Source organism: Sceloporus undulatus, chromosome 6 (assembly GCF_019175285.1).
Source record: "Sceloporus undulatus isolate JIND9_A2432 ecotype Alabama chromosome 6, SceUnd_v1.1, whole genome shotgun sequence".
In the NCBI taxonomy this organism is placed as follows: Eukaryota; Metazoa; Chordata; class Lepidosauria; order Squamata; family Phrynosomatidae; genus Sceloporus; species Sceloporus undulatus.
This window is the reverse complement of record NC_056527.1, coordinates 141879498-141893087: the sequence shown is the minus strand read 5'-3', so window position 1 is coordinate 141893087 and position 13590 is coordinate 141879498. Positions and strand designations below refer to the sequence as shown.

Here is a 13590-nt window from a genome sequence, read left to right as displayed (position 1 = left end):
TTATGCAGGGTGCGGAAAAGGTAGGGAGGGAGAAGCTGTATGTGCGATTTTAACTTAAACAAAAGTGTGAGTAAGTAGAAGTGTAAGGAGTCAAGCATGGCTTAGTGGCTTGAGTGTTGGACTATGACTTTGGAGACCAAGGTTTGAATTCCTGCTTGGCCGTGAAACCCACTGGGTAACCCTGGGTAAGTCACACACTCTCGTCCTCAAGGGAAGGAGAAGTATGTCCTTAATATGACTAGTAATAGGGACATACTTCTGTAAGGCAATGGTAAATCTCCTCTGAACAAATCTTGCCAAGAAACACCCATGATAGGATTGTCTTAGTCTCACCATAAGTTGGAAATGACTTGAAAGCACACAGCAACAATGACAGAAATGACAGAAATGTATAAATTATGTAGGCTTCTCATAACAGAAGCCTAAATAACCTAAAGACATCAGATCCTGTCTGATCTTTGAACTTAGATGGGAGACCATCAATGAATACCTGGTGCCGTAGGTTATATTTCAGAGGAAGGCACTGGCAAACCACCTCTGAGTGTTCCTTACCTAGGAAAACCCCATGAAATCCATGTTGTCATAAGTCAACAAGTGACTTAAATAATAATAAATAAATAAAAACTTTATTTATATAAGTAGATCAAAGCGGTTCACAACATAGTAAGCATGTGACATGTCACAGTACAAAACAATAAAATGGCTCAGTAATTACAATCACAATTTCATACAGTTTCCTAAAAACCTGAACCATATACAGATCCTTAAAACCATCAGTTGTTGGGGGGGGGGCTCCTTAATCTAAACAGAATCGGGAGGATATGCTACTTGAAAGAGGTGGGTTTTTAATGCCTTCTAATGTAGAACAGAGTTGGATCTTGAAGACATACATATGCATAGCAGTAGAATCTGATGTCATCAAGTGAAGCTGAAAGATGTACTTCTTCCTATGGCACATAATTAAAACGTGGAACTCATGAACACAAGATGTAGTGATAGCTACCAGCCTGAACAGCAATAAAAAGTAATTAGACTAAGCCATGGCTGGTAAGGTTCTCAAGGACTAACAGTCACGATGAGCACAATATAACACTATGATTCCTCTTGGTAACAGCTGCTGGGGAATAATAATAATGATATGTTTTAATGATTTTTAATGTTATTGGCCATTGAATTACAGTTTACAGTTCTCCCTTGTAAAGTGGATGGCGAAAAAGCAGGTTATAAATGATGATGATTATAATGATGTCCTCAGAGGAGTTCAAGACACCTGTCATGCCTTCATAACAACCCCATGCTGCTTTAAGAAAAGGTCTGACCAAGGTTTATGTTCTGTGGCTGACTGGGGATTTTAACTTTGGTCTATACAATGCTAATCCAATGCTTTAACCACAAAGGCCTCATTCCCACTACCTTTTCAACCATATCGCAAATCAGTTTGAATCGGTTCAAATGACCCTTGTTCCCACTTGAATCAATGCATTGAAGTGATTCAGAGAGGGCCCCCCTGCACTACACACATTTAACTCGCGTCTTTTTTACGCTGATGTTTTCTGCGTCTTTTTGGATAAATTGATTCTGTGCAAATGTGATGTGGATCGGAATTGATTTAACTTTGCCCTTTGGCCATCTGGAGAGGGTCCATTTTGAACCGATTCATTCATGAATGTGAACCACAAGTGGGTTAATTTACAGGGGGAAAATGTAGTGGGAACCAGGCTCCACTGCCGAATCGATCCATCAATTCAGATCGCAAACTGCTTTTTTTGTAAGTGGGAAAGAGGTCTTAAACAGGGGCAGCAGGTGGATTCCATGTCAGGGGTGCAATGATTCTGCTCCAGGTGTTATTCCAGACTTGAAAGGAGCTTTCCAAGGTGCTAAACTCTATCCCTAAAATAGGTAGCAGCTTAAATGTCTGGAGCAAAACCCAGAACAGATTCAATGCACTATTGGCATGGAAGACTCTGACCAACCAAGATACCACTACACCATTAAAGAAATGACTTTCAGTCAAAGAAGACCCCTTCCCCCATTTTAAATCTCATCCTATGCATGGGTTTAGTCGTTGTCCTTTGGTAAATCACTTTTTCTCCCTGAGCTGTAATGTCAGGATAACACCCAAAGTATTCCTGTAAGGCTTACTGGGGACAATGCATGCAAATCATCTAGGGAAAGTGCTTTTCAAGCCAGTGGGCTTACTGCCAAGTAAATATTTTTTAGGATGGGGTGCCAATAAATGAAATGGAGATGGAGATGTAAAGTGACTTGTTAAAGGTCAATCAGTGAGTCAGAACTCAGAATAGAACTGTGCCATTTGAGTTTATGGCCAAACTCTCATTGGTTGGAAATAACTATGTTAATTGTTTCATTTTTTTAGCTTAAGCCATTTTGAAAAAGAAAATTGTAAGGCTTGTGTGAAGTTGCAGCTCAACATCATAGGATTAAAGATTTCAGCATTCATCACCATTGACTATGCAGACTGGCACTGCTGTGAGTTGCAGTCCAACAAAAACTGGAAGGCTGCATCATTTCTGCATCTGCTGTTCTTAGTTCATTTAGAGTATAACCACTGAACTGATGGGATTTACGTAAGTGTTGACTCATCACCATTCAACACTTGATTCAATGGGTCACCATTCAGCAATTGATTCAATGGGACTATGAAAAGCATGCAGGCTTAAGTATCCCATGCTCCTCCAGTCTACTAGCTGAACTTTTGAAATGCAATGCAGATGCTGTTGTAGTAGTAATAACTGGTGTTATTACTGTTACAGCTAGTAATACTACAACTAGTGTACTTAGAAACTATTGGTAGTAATTGCTACTACTACTACTACTCCTCATGGGACCTTACCGTTGCCAAATTCAGTACTAATGCAGGAAGGAGCTGGGTCCTATCACACACAAAAATTGCCACCCAGATTGAGCCCGGATCAAAGTTGCGCCCAGCTGGCCTCTTTTTCAACACGAAAGCTTCCAAAATTACAAAATGGCCACCAAAGTGTCTCTGAAGACCCAGGCTGCATCCAGGATGGAACCGGGCTGTGATTTCGGTGGCAATTTCTGTGTGATAGGATCCGGCTCCCTCCAAAATTAGAAATGAATTTGGGAAAGGTAAGCTGGTGTTTTAACCCCATGAAATAGGGTCCTTTGTAATCTTGGTTTACAGGGAGAAGTCAGTCTTGATCAGTTCACAGACCCACTTGTTTGTCTTTTTCACTATCCATGTTATCTTTAACACTGTTCTCCAGCAACACATCTCCAATGAGTTTTTTTTCTATCCCTGTTCAGCTCTAATACCCATACACAGTGATGGGGAATATGAAAGCTTGGACAATCCTAACTTTAGTATTCAGCTTGATATCTTTGCAATTCAAAATCTCATCTAGTAGGACTGTCATAGCTGCCCTTCCCAAACCTAGTTGCATTCTCCATTTTGATCAATGATTGATTGAAGATATGAGAAAATCCTTAACTATTTCATTACCCCCCCCCCAAATGTGTTATAAGCAATTATGTTATTGGTAATTCATCACTTGCAATCTCTGTATACTGTTTGGAGCAAGCTGGACACAGCTCCATAACCTATTTATTTATTGAGGTTTAAAATCCCCCTCAAGTCTGAATCCAAACATCAGTCTCAAACCCCTACATTTCCCAGAAGGTGTTCTTAAATTCCAGACAGGCCCATTTTAGTAGAACTCGAGTGCATAGCATGCATGTGCGCACACACATATTATTGACAAGCAATTAAAAATTGGCATAAGGCAGCTATGTCTAGTTGGTGCTGCTGAGGCTTGTCTGGGTGTCTGAGTAGATCTGCGTTTTCTTTGTTGTTTCTTGCTCTGTTTTACGGATGAATATCTGCCATCAAGTGTAGATATGTGAATGCCAAAGGGTAAAAAACGAGAGAGAGTGGTTCTCTCCCTAAGTTTTCACTTTCTTTTTCAAGTGTTTATATCTCTCACTGTGTGTGCATTTTGTCCATTTTCAGACATACCAAGAGAGCTGATCACAATGTCTTCTACTACTTCACAATTATCTTCTACTTAAATGCAGTTATTATGCACTGCTGAACCCCTTTATAGCACATTAGCACAGTAAGAAATTTGGAGCCAGAAATATTTGGCCATGGTTCCAAAGTACAGATCCTTTTCTCCGGAGGGTTACAAACATTACTTCTTTCATTTCCGTAGATATTGCAAAATCTCTTCTTTCTAACGGGCATTTGACTGAGCTATGTCGTCACTATTCTGTATCGATGTTGTTGTTCTTGTTATTATGATTAATATGCCAACTTCTGTGGTTAATTTATGTCACACATTTATTTTGATACAGCTGGCCCTGCACAACTGCGGTTTTGACTTTTGCAGATGGGATTATTTGTGGTTTTGATTAAGATGGTCTCTCCAGGAATCTCAGGGTCCTCCAATGCAACTCTGCCAGAAATTGACCATAGGATTGTGCCGGAGAACCCAGAAGTTCCTGGATAAAACATTTCTCTAGGCATTTGTAGGTCCTCCAGCATGATTTGATGACCAATCTCTGGTAGATGTTGACCATAGAGTTGTCCTGGAAGACCTGGAAATTCCTAGAGAGGTAAAAATAATAGTGCTCTTTTATTTGTGGCTTTTGCACATTCACAGGGGTCTTTCACCCCTAATCCTAGCAAATGTGGTAGGGCCACTGTATATTAATAATAATAAATTAAATTAATAACAACTGGTAGTAACAACTGTTGTTTGTCATTGTTGTATGCCTTCAAGTAATTTTCAACTTACGGTGACCCTAAAGTGGTTTTCATGGGGTTTTCTTGACAAGATTTGTTCAGAGGAGGTTTGCCATTAGCTTCGAACCCTGGTCTCCAAGTTACATTCCAACACTCAAACCTCTACACCACACTAACAACTACTAGAAGTAGTTTTTTGTGGGGTTTTCGGGCTATGTGACCATGTTCTAGAAGAGTTTCTTCCTGACGTTTTGACAGCATCTGTGGCTGAAACTATGGATGATGGCCATGAAAGCCTTTGATTCAACTACTAGGAGTAATAATAAATATATAGTATTTATTATTATTATTATTATTATTAGTAGTAGTAGTAGTAGCAATTTATCATTTTATCTCTCATGGCCCCAGTGTGGATACACCCCAAAAGAATAAGATCAGAACTCTCACCGCATTGTCATCAGTGCCAAACTATTTCTGGTAGGGTTTGGTTTCCTTATAAATGGTGAAATATTGTGTACCGTTCTGCTCTAAGAACAGACAAAAAGGGCACCTCTCGTCTTTCATTCAGTCTTGACTGCAGTGTAGTAGAAAACTGTTAATTGCTGCTCTCTGCCACCAGCAGGTTTTAAAACATCAAGGCTGCAATCCTATGCATGCAGTTCTGGAAACAGATTCCCATTGAACAGGATAAAAATTCTTTCCAAGTAAACAGAAATAGGATCAGACCACTGGAGTTGGCTGGAGAGCTGTTCTGTATTAAACACGCTGGAGAGGGAGGAGATCGCACTAACAAACAAGGTTCACATTTCCACCTCATCTCTTCCTGTCTCACACCTTTTTAAAAGTCTGTTCCCATTTCTCTCCTTTTTCTTTGTTCCACCATCCTCTTTTCCTTTTGCTGTCCCAGCTTCTCTGTATTACAGTCATTCATGTCACCACCCTTGTACACCACCCAATGAGGAAAACAAATATTAACCCTGATTGCTCTTGATATAGAATACCCTTAGCTAAGCTCTTTAGAAGCCATTCCCTTGTAAAAATGCTTCCCACCAAAGGTTTCGGTCACCCGAACCTTCGCTGTGGTTTCTGAGCTTCATTGATTTATTGCTTTTTAATGACTTTTGTGGTTGCTTATGTGTCTTGCTTGAGAGAGACAGGGAAAACAGTAATGTATATTACATTTTGTGAGAACAATGTTTGGATGAAAAGGTTTGGCTGATATATACAGCTTTAGCATATATATATATATATATATATATATATATATATATATATATATAATTTGCATTTATATCTACTTGTTTTTACACTAAGGATTGCTGCAAGGATGCAAGCATGTGTGTAGTGTACGCCTGTACAAAATGTTCAAGAATTTTGCAGTCAAGATGTCTTTTTAAGAGCAAATGGATATCATAGCAAAGAAAGCTTAAGCTCAGTCATTCAAAGCCCTTAGTTCTTTTTATTTTTAAGGTGGGGAGGGGTAATTTTATTTTATATAATTAATACTGTTTATTGTTTTTCAGTTGTAATTTTAAAAAATTTCAATTAAAAAGAATAAGATAAGGAGTTGAAAAAAAATCATTTTTGGACTATAGCAACCATAGTCCCCAAACTATAATGACCACTGGCCATATTAACTTGGAAAATCTGGGGTTGTAGCCCAAAAGTAATGTTTCCAAACTCTGGGTTCATAGGAACACTCATAGTGCTCAGCTACCAAACAGATGTTCTTTGTCCCTCACTTTCTCAACTTCAAGCTCACTCATGGACTTGGAGAGCCACTGCCAGCCCATATAGAAATTATGACGCTAAGAACCAGTGTCAACACTAAATGGCAGAGGCTTACCAGGGTTTCAGGTGGGAGTTATGAGCCTTTCCTGGTGATAACAGGGATGGGAACTTGGAACCTTTTGCATGTCAGGCATATGCTCTGCCACTGACTTAGAGTCCTGTCCCTAAAAGATAGGCCAGATGATCAGCTATTTTCTGCTTCAGCAGAAGGCTGAAACATGTGAATGCTAAAATACTGATGTACACAAAATTCTGTTTCCACATTAGAAATAGTCCAGGCATATGTAACTCAAGGTTACATATGCATATGTCTGATTTTGGATGGGGTGCATGGAGTGATTCATTTGCACACTATTCTAACCCTCCTACTCCAGCAACTGTCTAAACTTCATGAGGATGTCACAACAACCATTAAATAGCCATGGGAAGAGATGGAGAAAGGTGACCAAACACTGTGGACAGTGGTTTATTCTAGCTATGGCTCTCCAGAAGACAGAACATATTTCAGTTTCAATAGGAGCATAGCGTGCAGATTAAGGGAAGTAGTGCTAATCTGTTTTGCTTTGGTCAAATCCTATGCTCAATACTGTGTCTAGTTCTGGGCCACCACAATTCAAGAGAGATATTGACAAGCTGGTGGGATATTTTGTATATATGGTGTATTCTTTTAACATTGTAAGCTGCTTTGATTGTATTTACAAAAAACGGGGAAGAAATAAAAGATGATGATGATGATGATGATGATGATGATGATGATGATGATGAGATGATCAAGGGTCTCAAAACCATGTTTTATAAGGAATGGCTTAGGGAGCTGGGTATGCTTAGTTTAGGGATGAGAAAGGCTGACATTATATCTGTCTTTAAATATCTGAAGGACTTATGTAAAAGATGGATCAAGCTTGTTTTCTGCTGTTTCAGAAACGAAAACCATGAACCAATGAGTTCAAATTACAGTGAAAGAGATTCTACTTAAATGTTAGAAAATCCTTTTTTTCTTACTCTATGTAAGAGCTATTAGACAATGGACTAGATTGCCTCTTTCCATCTTGGGAGATTTTTAAGCAGAGGTTGGATGGATATACTTCAAGAATGTGATACAGGAGTTGTGTATTTCTGCATGGTAGAGGGTTGGAAACGAAGGCTCTTGTGGTCCCTAGGATTCTATGAAATAAGGCCATTATTTCTAACTTCCATGTCAACTGAAGCCAGATTTTGAACCTTAAAGATGAAACATCCTGCAAAGTCTATACTCCATGATCTAACCCCTTTCTTTCTCTGACATTTCTTCTCCAGGCTCCCCTTCTCTGCGGGCTTATCCCCTCATCTCTGTCATCACCAGGCAGCCCTCAGCCATCTCCCACTTCATCCCCTCAGCAAGCACCTCTCGGGTTCTCTCACCACATCCACCTCCAGGGAGCACCTGCTCAGAGACCCCGGCCAGTGAAACCCATGGGAGCAGCGAATCAGAGACAGAGCAGCCCACTCCTCGCTTGAAAAAGCCCCGCCGGAGTCGGACCATCTTTACAGAACTACAGCTCATGGGACTGGAGAAGAAATTCCAAAAACAGAAATATCTATCCACGCCAGACAGGTTGGTTGGTTGGTTGTTTTGTTGGTTGGTTGTGGAATTATAAATGGTGTGATCTTCCAAATTGGTTACGAATGTTGGCCAGGGAAGGTTGTAAATGTTCTAGACCAGGAGTTGGAAATACTCCTCTTCCTACTACTATTTATATCTTACCCATCTCTCCCCATGGACTGAGGCAGGGGACAATGACAATGAACAGGCAAACAACAACAGCATCAACTTACATCAACCTACATCAACCAAAAGCATCAACCTACACCAATTTAAAAGGACAAATAAAGTGTGCACATATTAAAACAATCCACATCTAAAATTCATCATTTAAAAGTCACAATTTAAACCTCTCAGGAGGCCATGGAGGACTGCAAATCCCCACCAAAACCCCTGCAGCCTTATGACACCCCTTTGGTCCTGCATCATGTAGATGCAGCACCAGAGTCACGCCATGATGGTACATGCCTTGTAGACTGGCACATGCCAAAATGCCACCTTAGGGGCGGAGTTATGGTATCCAGTCTGCGGACACTGTGCCCTAACTCCGCCCATAGGCTGGCACAAAGTGCCAGTCTGTATAGGGCCTAAAGTCCTATAGAAGAGTGGTGTCTTTTTGTTCTGCTTATTATATATATATATATATAATGGTTCTTTGCATTAACTGCTTTGAAGACAACCTAAGATCAAAATCACAAGCATCAGCTTCAGGAATGGGAATCATGCAACTCTCCAGATGGTGTTGGACTGTCATTCCCAGAATTCCTCACCACTGGATAAGCTGGCTGGGGTTGTTGGGACTTGCATTCCAACAATACCAGAAGGACCGTACGATTCCCACATCTGATCTACTTGCCTATTCTTTAAGGGTTTATTATACATCCTCTGTTTCACCTTTTATGGAAAATGTAAGTAAACCAAGTAGCTCTTCATGTCTCAGTGGAGAATTCCTATTTGCACATGAATAACACAGTGAATCAAAGATATAGCCATGTTACTCTGTAGAATCAGTATTTAGAGAGATCTTGTAGCACCTTTGACACTAACTGAAAAAAATGAAGTTGGCAGCATGAGATTTTGTAGACAGCAGTCTATTTCCTCAATTTGTAAGCAAGCACATGCTCATGATCTTAACTGCTCCTAAATATTCATTTAAATGTTCCATTCTCCTCTTGCCTGTGTTGTTGTTTGTAAAGTTCCTTATGGGAATTAGCCCTGGAGCAAAGTGTTTCTGGAGCTGGGATTGGTGGGAGGGATGTCCTCCCAGCCACAAGAGGACGAGTGCTTGTTATGATGCTCTCAGCTGTTTAGGTGCTGAGAGCCCCATGATGGCTTCTGAGCACATGAAGAGGAGCCTGCTCTTAGTCAAGGGTTTGCTCGCAGGACGGGATCAGATTTCAAAGCGCCCTTTCCTTAGAATCAAAGGTTACATGAATAGATCATATCAGTGGAAAATACATACCAGGCTATGGGCGTTCTTGATACATGTGTTCATGCCAGCATGGATTTATGTACACTGATATTTATAAGGAACAGAGAGAGAAACTGGTTTTCTTCCCTGTACCCTTTGCAAAGGTGACCTAGATATTTCCACTGGTTGATATAAAGGGGGAAAAGATTCAAGTTGTGAGTCAATGGAGAAGGAAGCCAATTGTGCTCCCTCCCTTTTCACACTTCAGCGCAAGGCGAATAGCCAAACCAAGGCACAAAGCCATTCACAGTTGGCACAGTTGGCTCCCCACCCCCAGGAATCCCCACCCACTCAGTCCAGTTCTGGATTGGTACCCTGTCTTGTGATGCCGGAAGGAGACTTTGCACTGACATTGGAGCATAAGAGGAAGGCATCTGCTGTTAAAAAATAATCAGTGCTAATAAACGCAGCCAAAGAACAGGTATAGAATAGACTAGAGTGAATTGTAGGGAGGTATGTGTCTATGTGTCTGTCTGTCTGTCTGTCTGTCTGTCTGTCTGTCTGAGAGAGGAGACACAATTAATTGAGCTGGCACAGGCATGGCATAGTGTTTTGAGTGTTGGACTACAACTCTGGAGACCAGGGTTCAGTTCCCCACTCTGAAGCCCATTGAGTGACATTGGGCAAGTCACATGTTCTCAGCCTCAGGGGGAAGGCAAACCTCCTCTGAACAAATCTTGCCAAGAAAACTCTATGATAGATTTGCCTTAGGGTCTCCATAAGTCAGAAATGACTTCAAGGCATTCAACAACAACAAGATGATAAAAAGAAGTTGTTCTTGTTGTTAATGATCACCCCCTCCTCCCTCATCTTATTATTCTCAAGATGGCTCACAAGGTTTGTTTCTCAGAGTGTACTTAGGTTACACATGCTGAGTGGCAGGGAACATTGGTGAGATGTTGGTTGAAGGTATGCTAGAGCCGCATGTGTCCCTGCTGTCTTTCAGGTACAGTGATGGATACTATCCTACTCACCATGTGTAAGTTAAAAATAAATAGACTTCTGTATATTATGTATCTTGGAATATGAAATGGGGAGAGAAGAGAGAACATCTCATCCTCCCAGATCGTCAGTAGCCTCACATGTTTTCACTGGAGATCCAGCAGGATGACATCTCTTTTCTTCTAGCTGCAGAAGAGCAGTCATATACTTCCTAGGTACCTCTTCTTTCTTAGGCACTAACCGGCCACTGGGACACATTGTCATTTGGAAAAGGTTGACTTTGCTGAGCGGTTGTTGTGAAAGGAGACACTGAATTGTGCAACAATTTAAAAAACATATACACTGGGAGATTATGGTCAAGATGCTGCATGAGCAAAGAGAGCATAAAGCTTTACCCAGGTGGAACTCTGCATTGTATCCCACCTCTCATCCCACAAGGCTCTCGTCCCCCTGTACACTTCCCACATACAACCATGTATTGGCTAGCAAGGCTCAAAAACATCAAGCCTATGTCCTCCTATCCCTGAAGAATGGCATCATCAGTGTGTGTTTGGCTGTAGAGACATAGCTAGATATTTCTCAGCTGTCCCCAGCCTTCCAGGCACTACATGCAGGGGCTTCAGGTAGAAGGTGAGTCTTGAGGAGGTGAGGGTCATTGCATGGAAGAAGAAGTGAATTTCTGTCAATGAAAAGATGCCAGTCCTTGCCTGTATATGTTATCAATAGGACTCAAGCTATTTTGTCCACCTTTGCTATTGGTACATTGAAAATGTTTGCCTAACATTATGGAGGTTAGAATACTGCCATTGGCCCAGTTCTTAATACAAACCTTGGTATACATTGCATTATATATCCTTGCAGCTCACACACTGTGTACTTGGTGAAGTTTGTTGTTTGCTATGCCACCACCAGAGACATGCTCTATATAATTCACCTCAACTGATTAACAAAACTGAGCCTTATAAATATTTTCCTTTTGGCTTTTCTCGTTTAACCCTCTACTCTCTTTTTGGCAAACTCAGATTCTCCTCCTCCTTTCTTTTTACCCACAAACTGTCAAAGCATGAAGTCATGCTAGTGGCATTTCAGTTGTTTGGCATTCATGATCAGGGCTAGATGCCCATCAGCACACCCAGTGCATTCAGTTGCTTCAAACTGTCGGATTTTCAACATGCTCAGCATGCTAGAATTATGTACCCCTTAAGCAAATGGTCCATTTTCATGAAAGTTCGAGTACCTGGATGGTGAACATGAGGCCAGAACATCACATGACTGGTTGGGTGGCACCATCAATCATGCGCTCAGGCTGCTGCATGAATTTCTCACTGTTAATACGCCTTGGCATTGTACGTGACTGAGCCTGATGAGCAAGCCTGGCTTCTGCAGTTCTCCGACCCTCTCCCTCTGTTTGTTGCTTTGGTTTCCTAGGCAGTGCTTGTTGTTTTGAACAGGCACGGCAATGAATTTGCAAGGGCCACAGGTAATCTAGTTGCCATGTGGTACATGCCAATTGGCACAAGAAAACCAACCTGACCCATTTCCCGTGTGAACATTGAGCTTTGGTAATGCACTGGCAGGGGCATACCCAGTTAGCCTTCACTAGAGCAGAACCATTGAATCAGTGGGATTCATTTGATCAACAGACCTGTATCGTCTTATGCAACCCTTTGAAGACTTACGCTGGGCATCACCACCGTTCATCTTTCTGTTTCCCATTACACCAGGGAGAGCAAAATACACCTCACCAGCTGTTTAGGTGCAAGGTTATTTTTTGTCAATATTTTTTACAAAAATATTTTTTTCTAAAACTGTTTTTCTCTCTCCAAAATTCCCTCTGAGAGTGTGGGGGGCATTTTTATCCTGTTTGGATGCCCCCTGGACCAATTTAAGTGCAATAAAATCTTTTTTGAAACAGAAAGTGGACATGAAGCAATGTCTCCTTGCTTCCTGTTGTTAAAAAAGACCTCTCTTGGGCCTAAAAATGGCTCAATAAGGCCACAAAACATGGTGGAAGTGCCCCCTTTGTCCCCTCGAGGGCACCTGAGGCAAAAAAATCATTTTTGGTGAAAGTGGGTGCAATGGGGTACAGCCTTCCAAGGTCTCCTGAGGGGCTAATACTCTTTTACAATTGCCCATTCCTTGCATTGCACTCCGATTGCACCCGCACAACTATGTATTTATGCTAAAATACCTTCCGTTTACTACTGTTCTCCATAAAGTCATCTGAAAATGTATGTTGAAATCCAGAAAAACTCAGGCAAATGCAGATAAAACACATGTAGGGGAAAATATACAAAAGGAATGGCTACAATGTAATTAAGCTATCTATAAATCTCAAAACAGCTTTAAAAGTATCCATTAGAAAGGCAAGAACAAGATTCTTGATCATTCAGACAGCAAACCGCAGTATTCAAAGTAGTGATGTTAGTATATAAGTAATCAATAACTGATATTGGTAATCCTTATATCTCCTCCATAAAAAAAAATTCTGTGATAACAGATGCAGGTGTGCATGGAGGAGAAAAAGTTTCCATCAGTTTCTGGGCCCAGTACAAGGTGTTGGTTATCACCTTGGGTCCAACCTATCTTCGGGACTGCCTCCTTGCATATAATCCTCCCCGCACACTTAGATCCTCAGGGAAAAATTTGTTACAGCCTTTTAAAACAAGGCTGTCCACGACCTCCCAGAGGACATTCTCAGCTGTTGCTCCCAGATTGTGGAATGGCTTGCCAGACGAGATCCGTCATATTACCACTCTAAACAGCTTTTAAAAAGCTATAAAGACAGATCTCTTCCAGCAGGCCTTCCCGAATAGTTCCTTAGAGATCGGAAGGAAAATCTAACTGTTGACCTCCGACTTCACCACAGTTATTGTATTGTTTTTTAAAGTATGTTTTTATGTTTTTAATTCCACACTGTTTAATTGTATTTTAAAGGGGTGGGTGGGTTGAGGGTTTGGACTGTATATTTTAACTTTGTAAGCTGCCCCGATTGCTTTTGTAGAGAGGCGGGATATAAATAAATTTATTATTATTATTATTATTATTATTATTATTATTATTATTATTATTATT

General features: G+C 40.9%; 1 protein-coding gene across 1 annotated transcript in view; it reads left to right on the top strand.

The window, feature by feature from the left end:
• Positions 1 to 13590, top strand: part of BARX2 (BARX homeobox 2) — a 58513-nt gene that overhangs the window by 37071 nt on the left and 7852 nt on the right. Inside the window, exon 2 of the mRNA XM_042473982.1 lies at positions 7817 to 8114. Within this exon, the coding sequence (XP_042329916.1) occupies positions 7817 to 8114 (298 nt within the window). The remainder of the gene's footprint in view (positions 1 to 7816; positions 8115 to 13590) is intronic.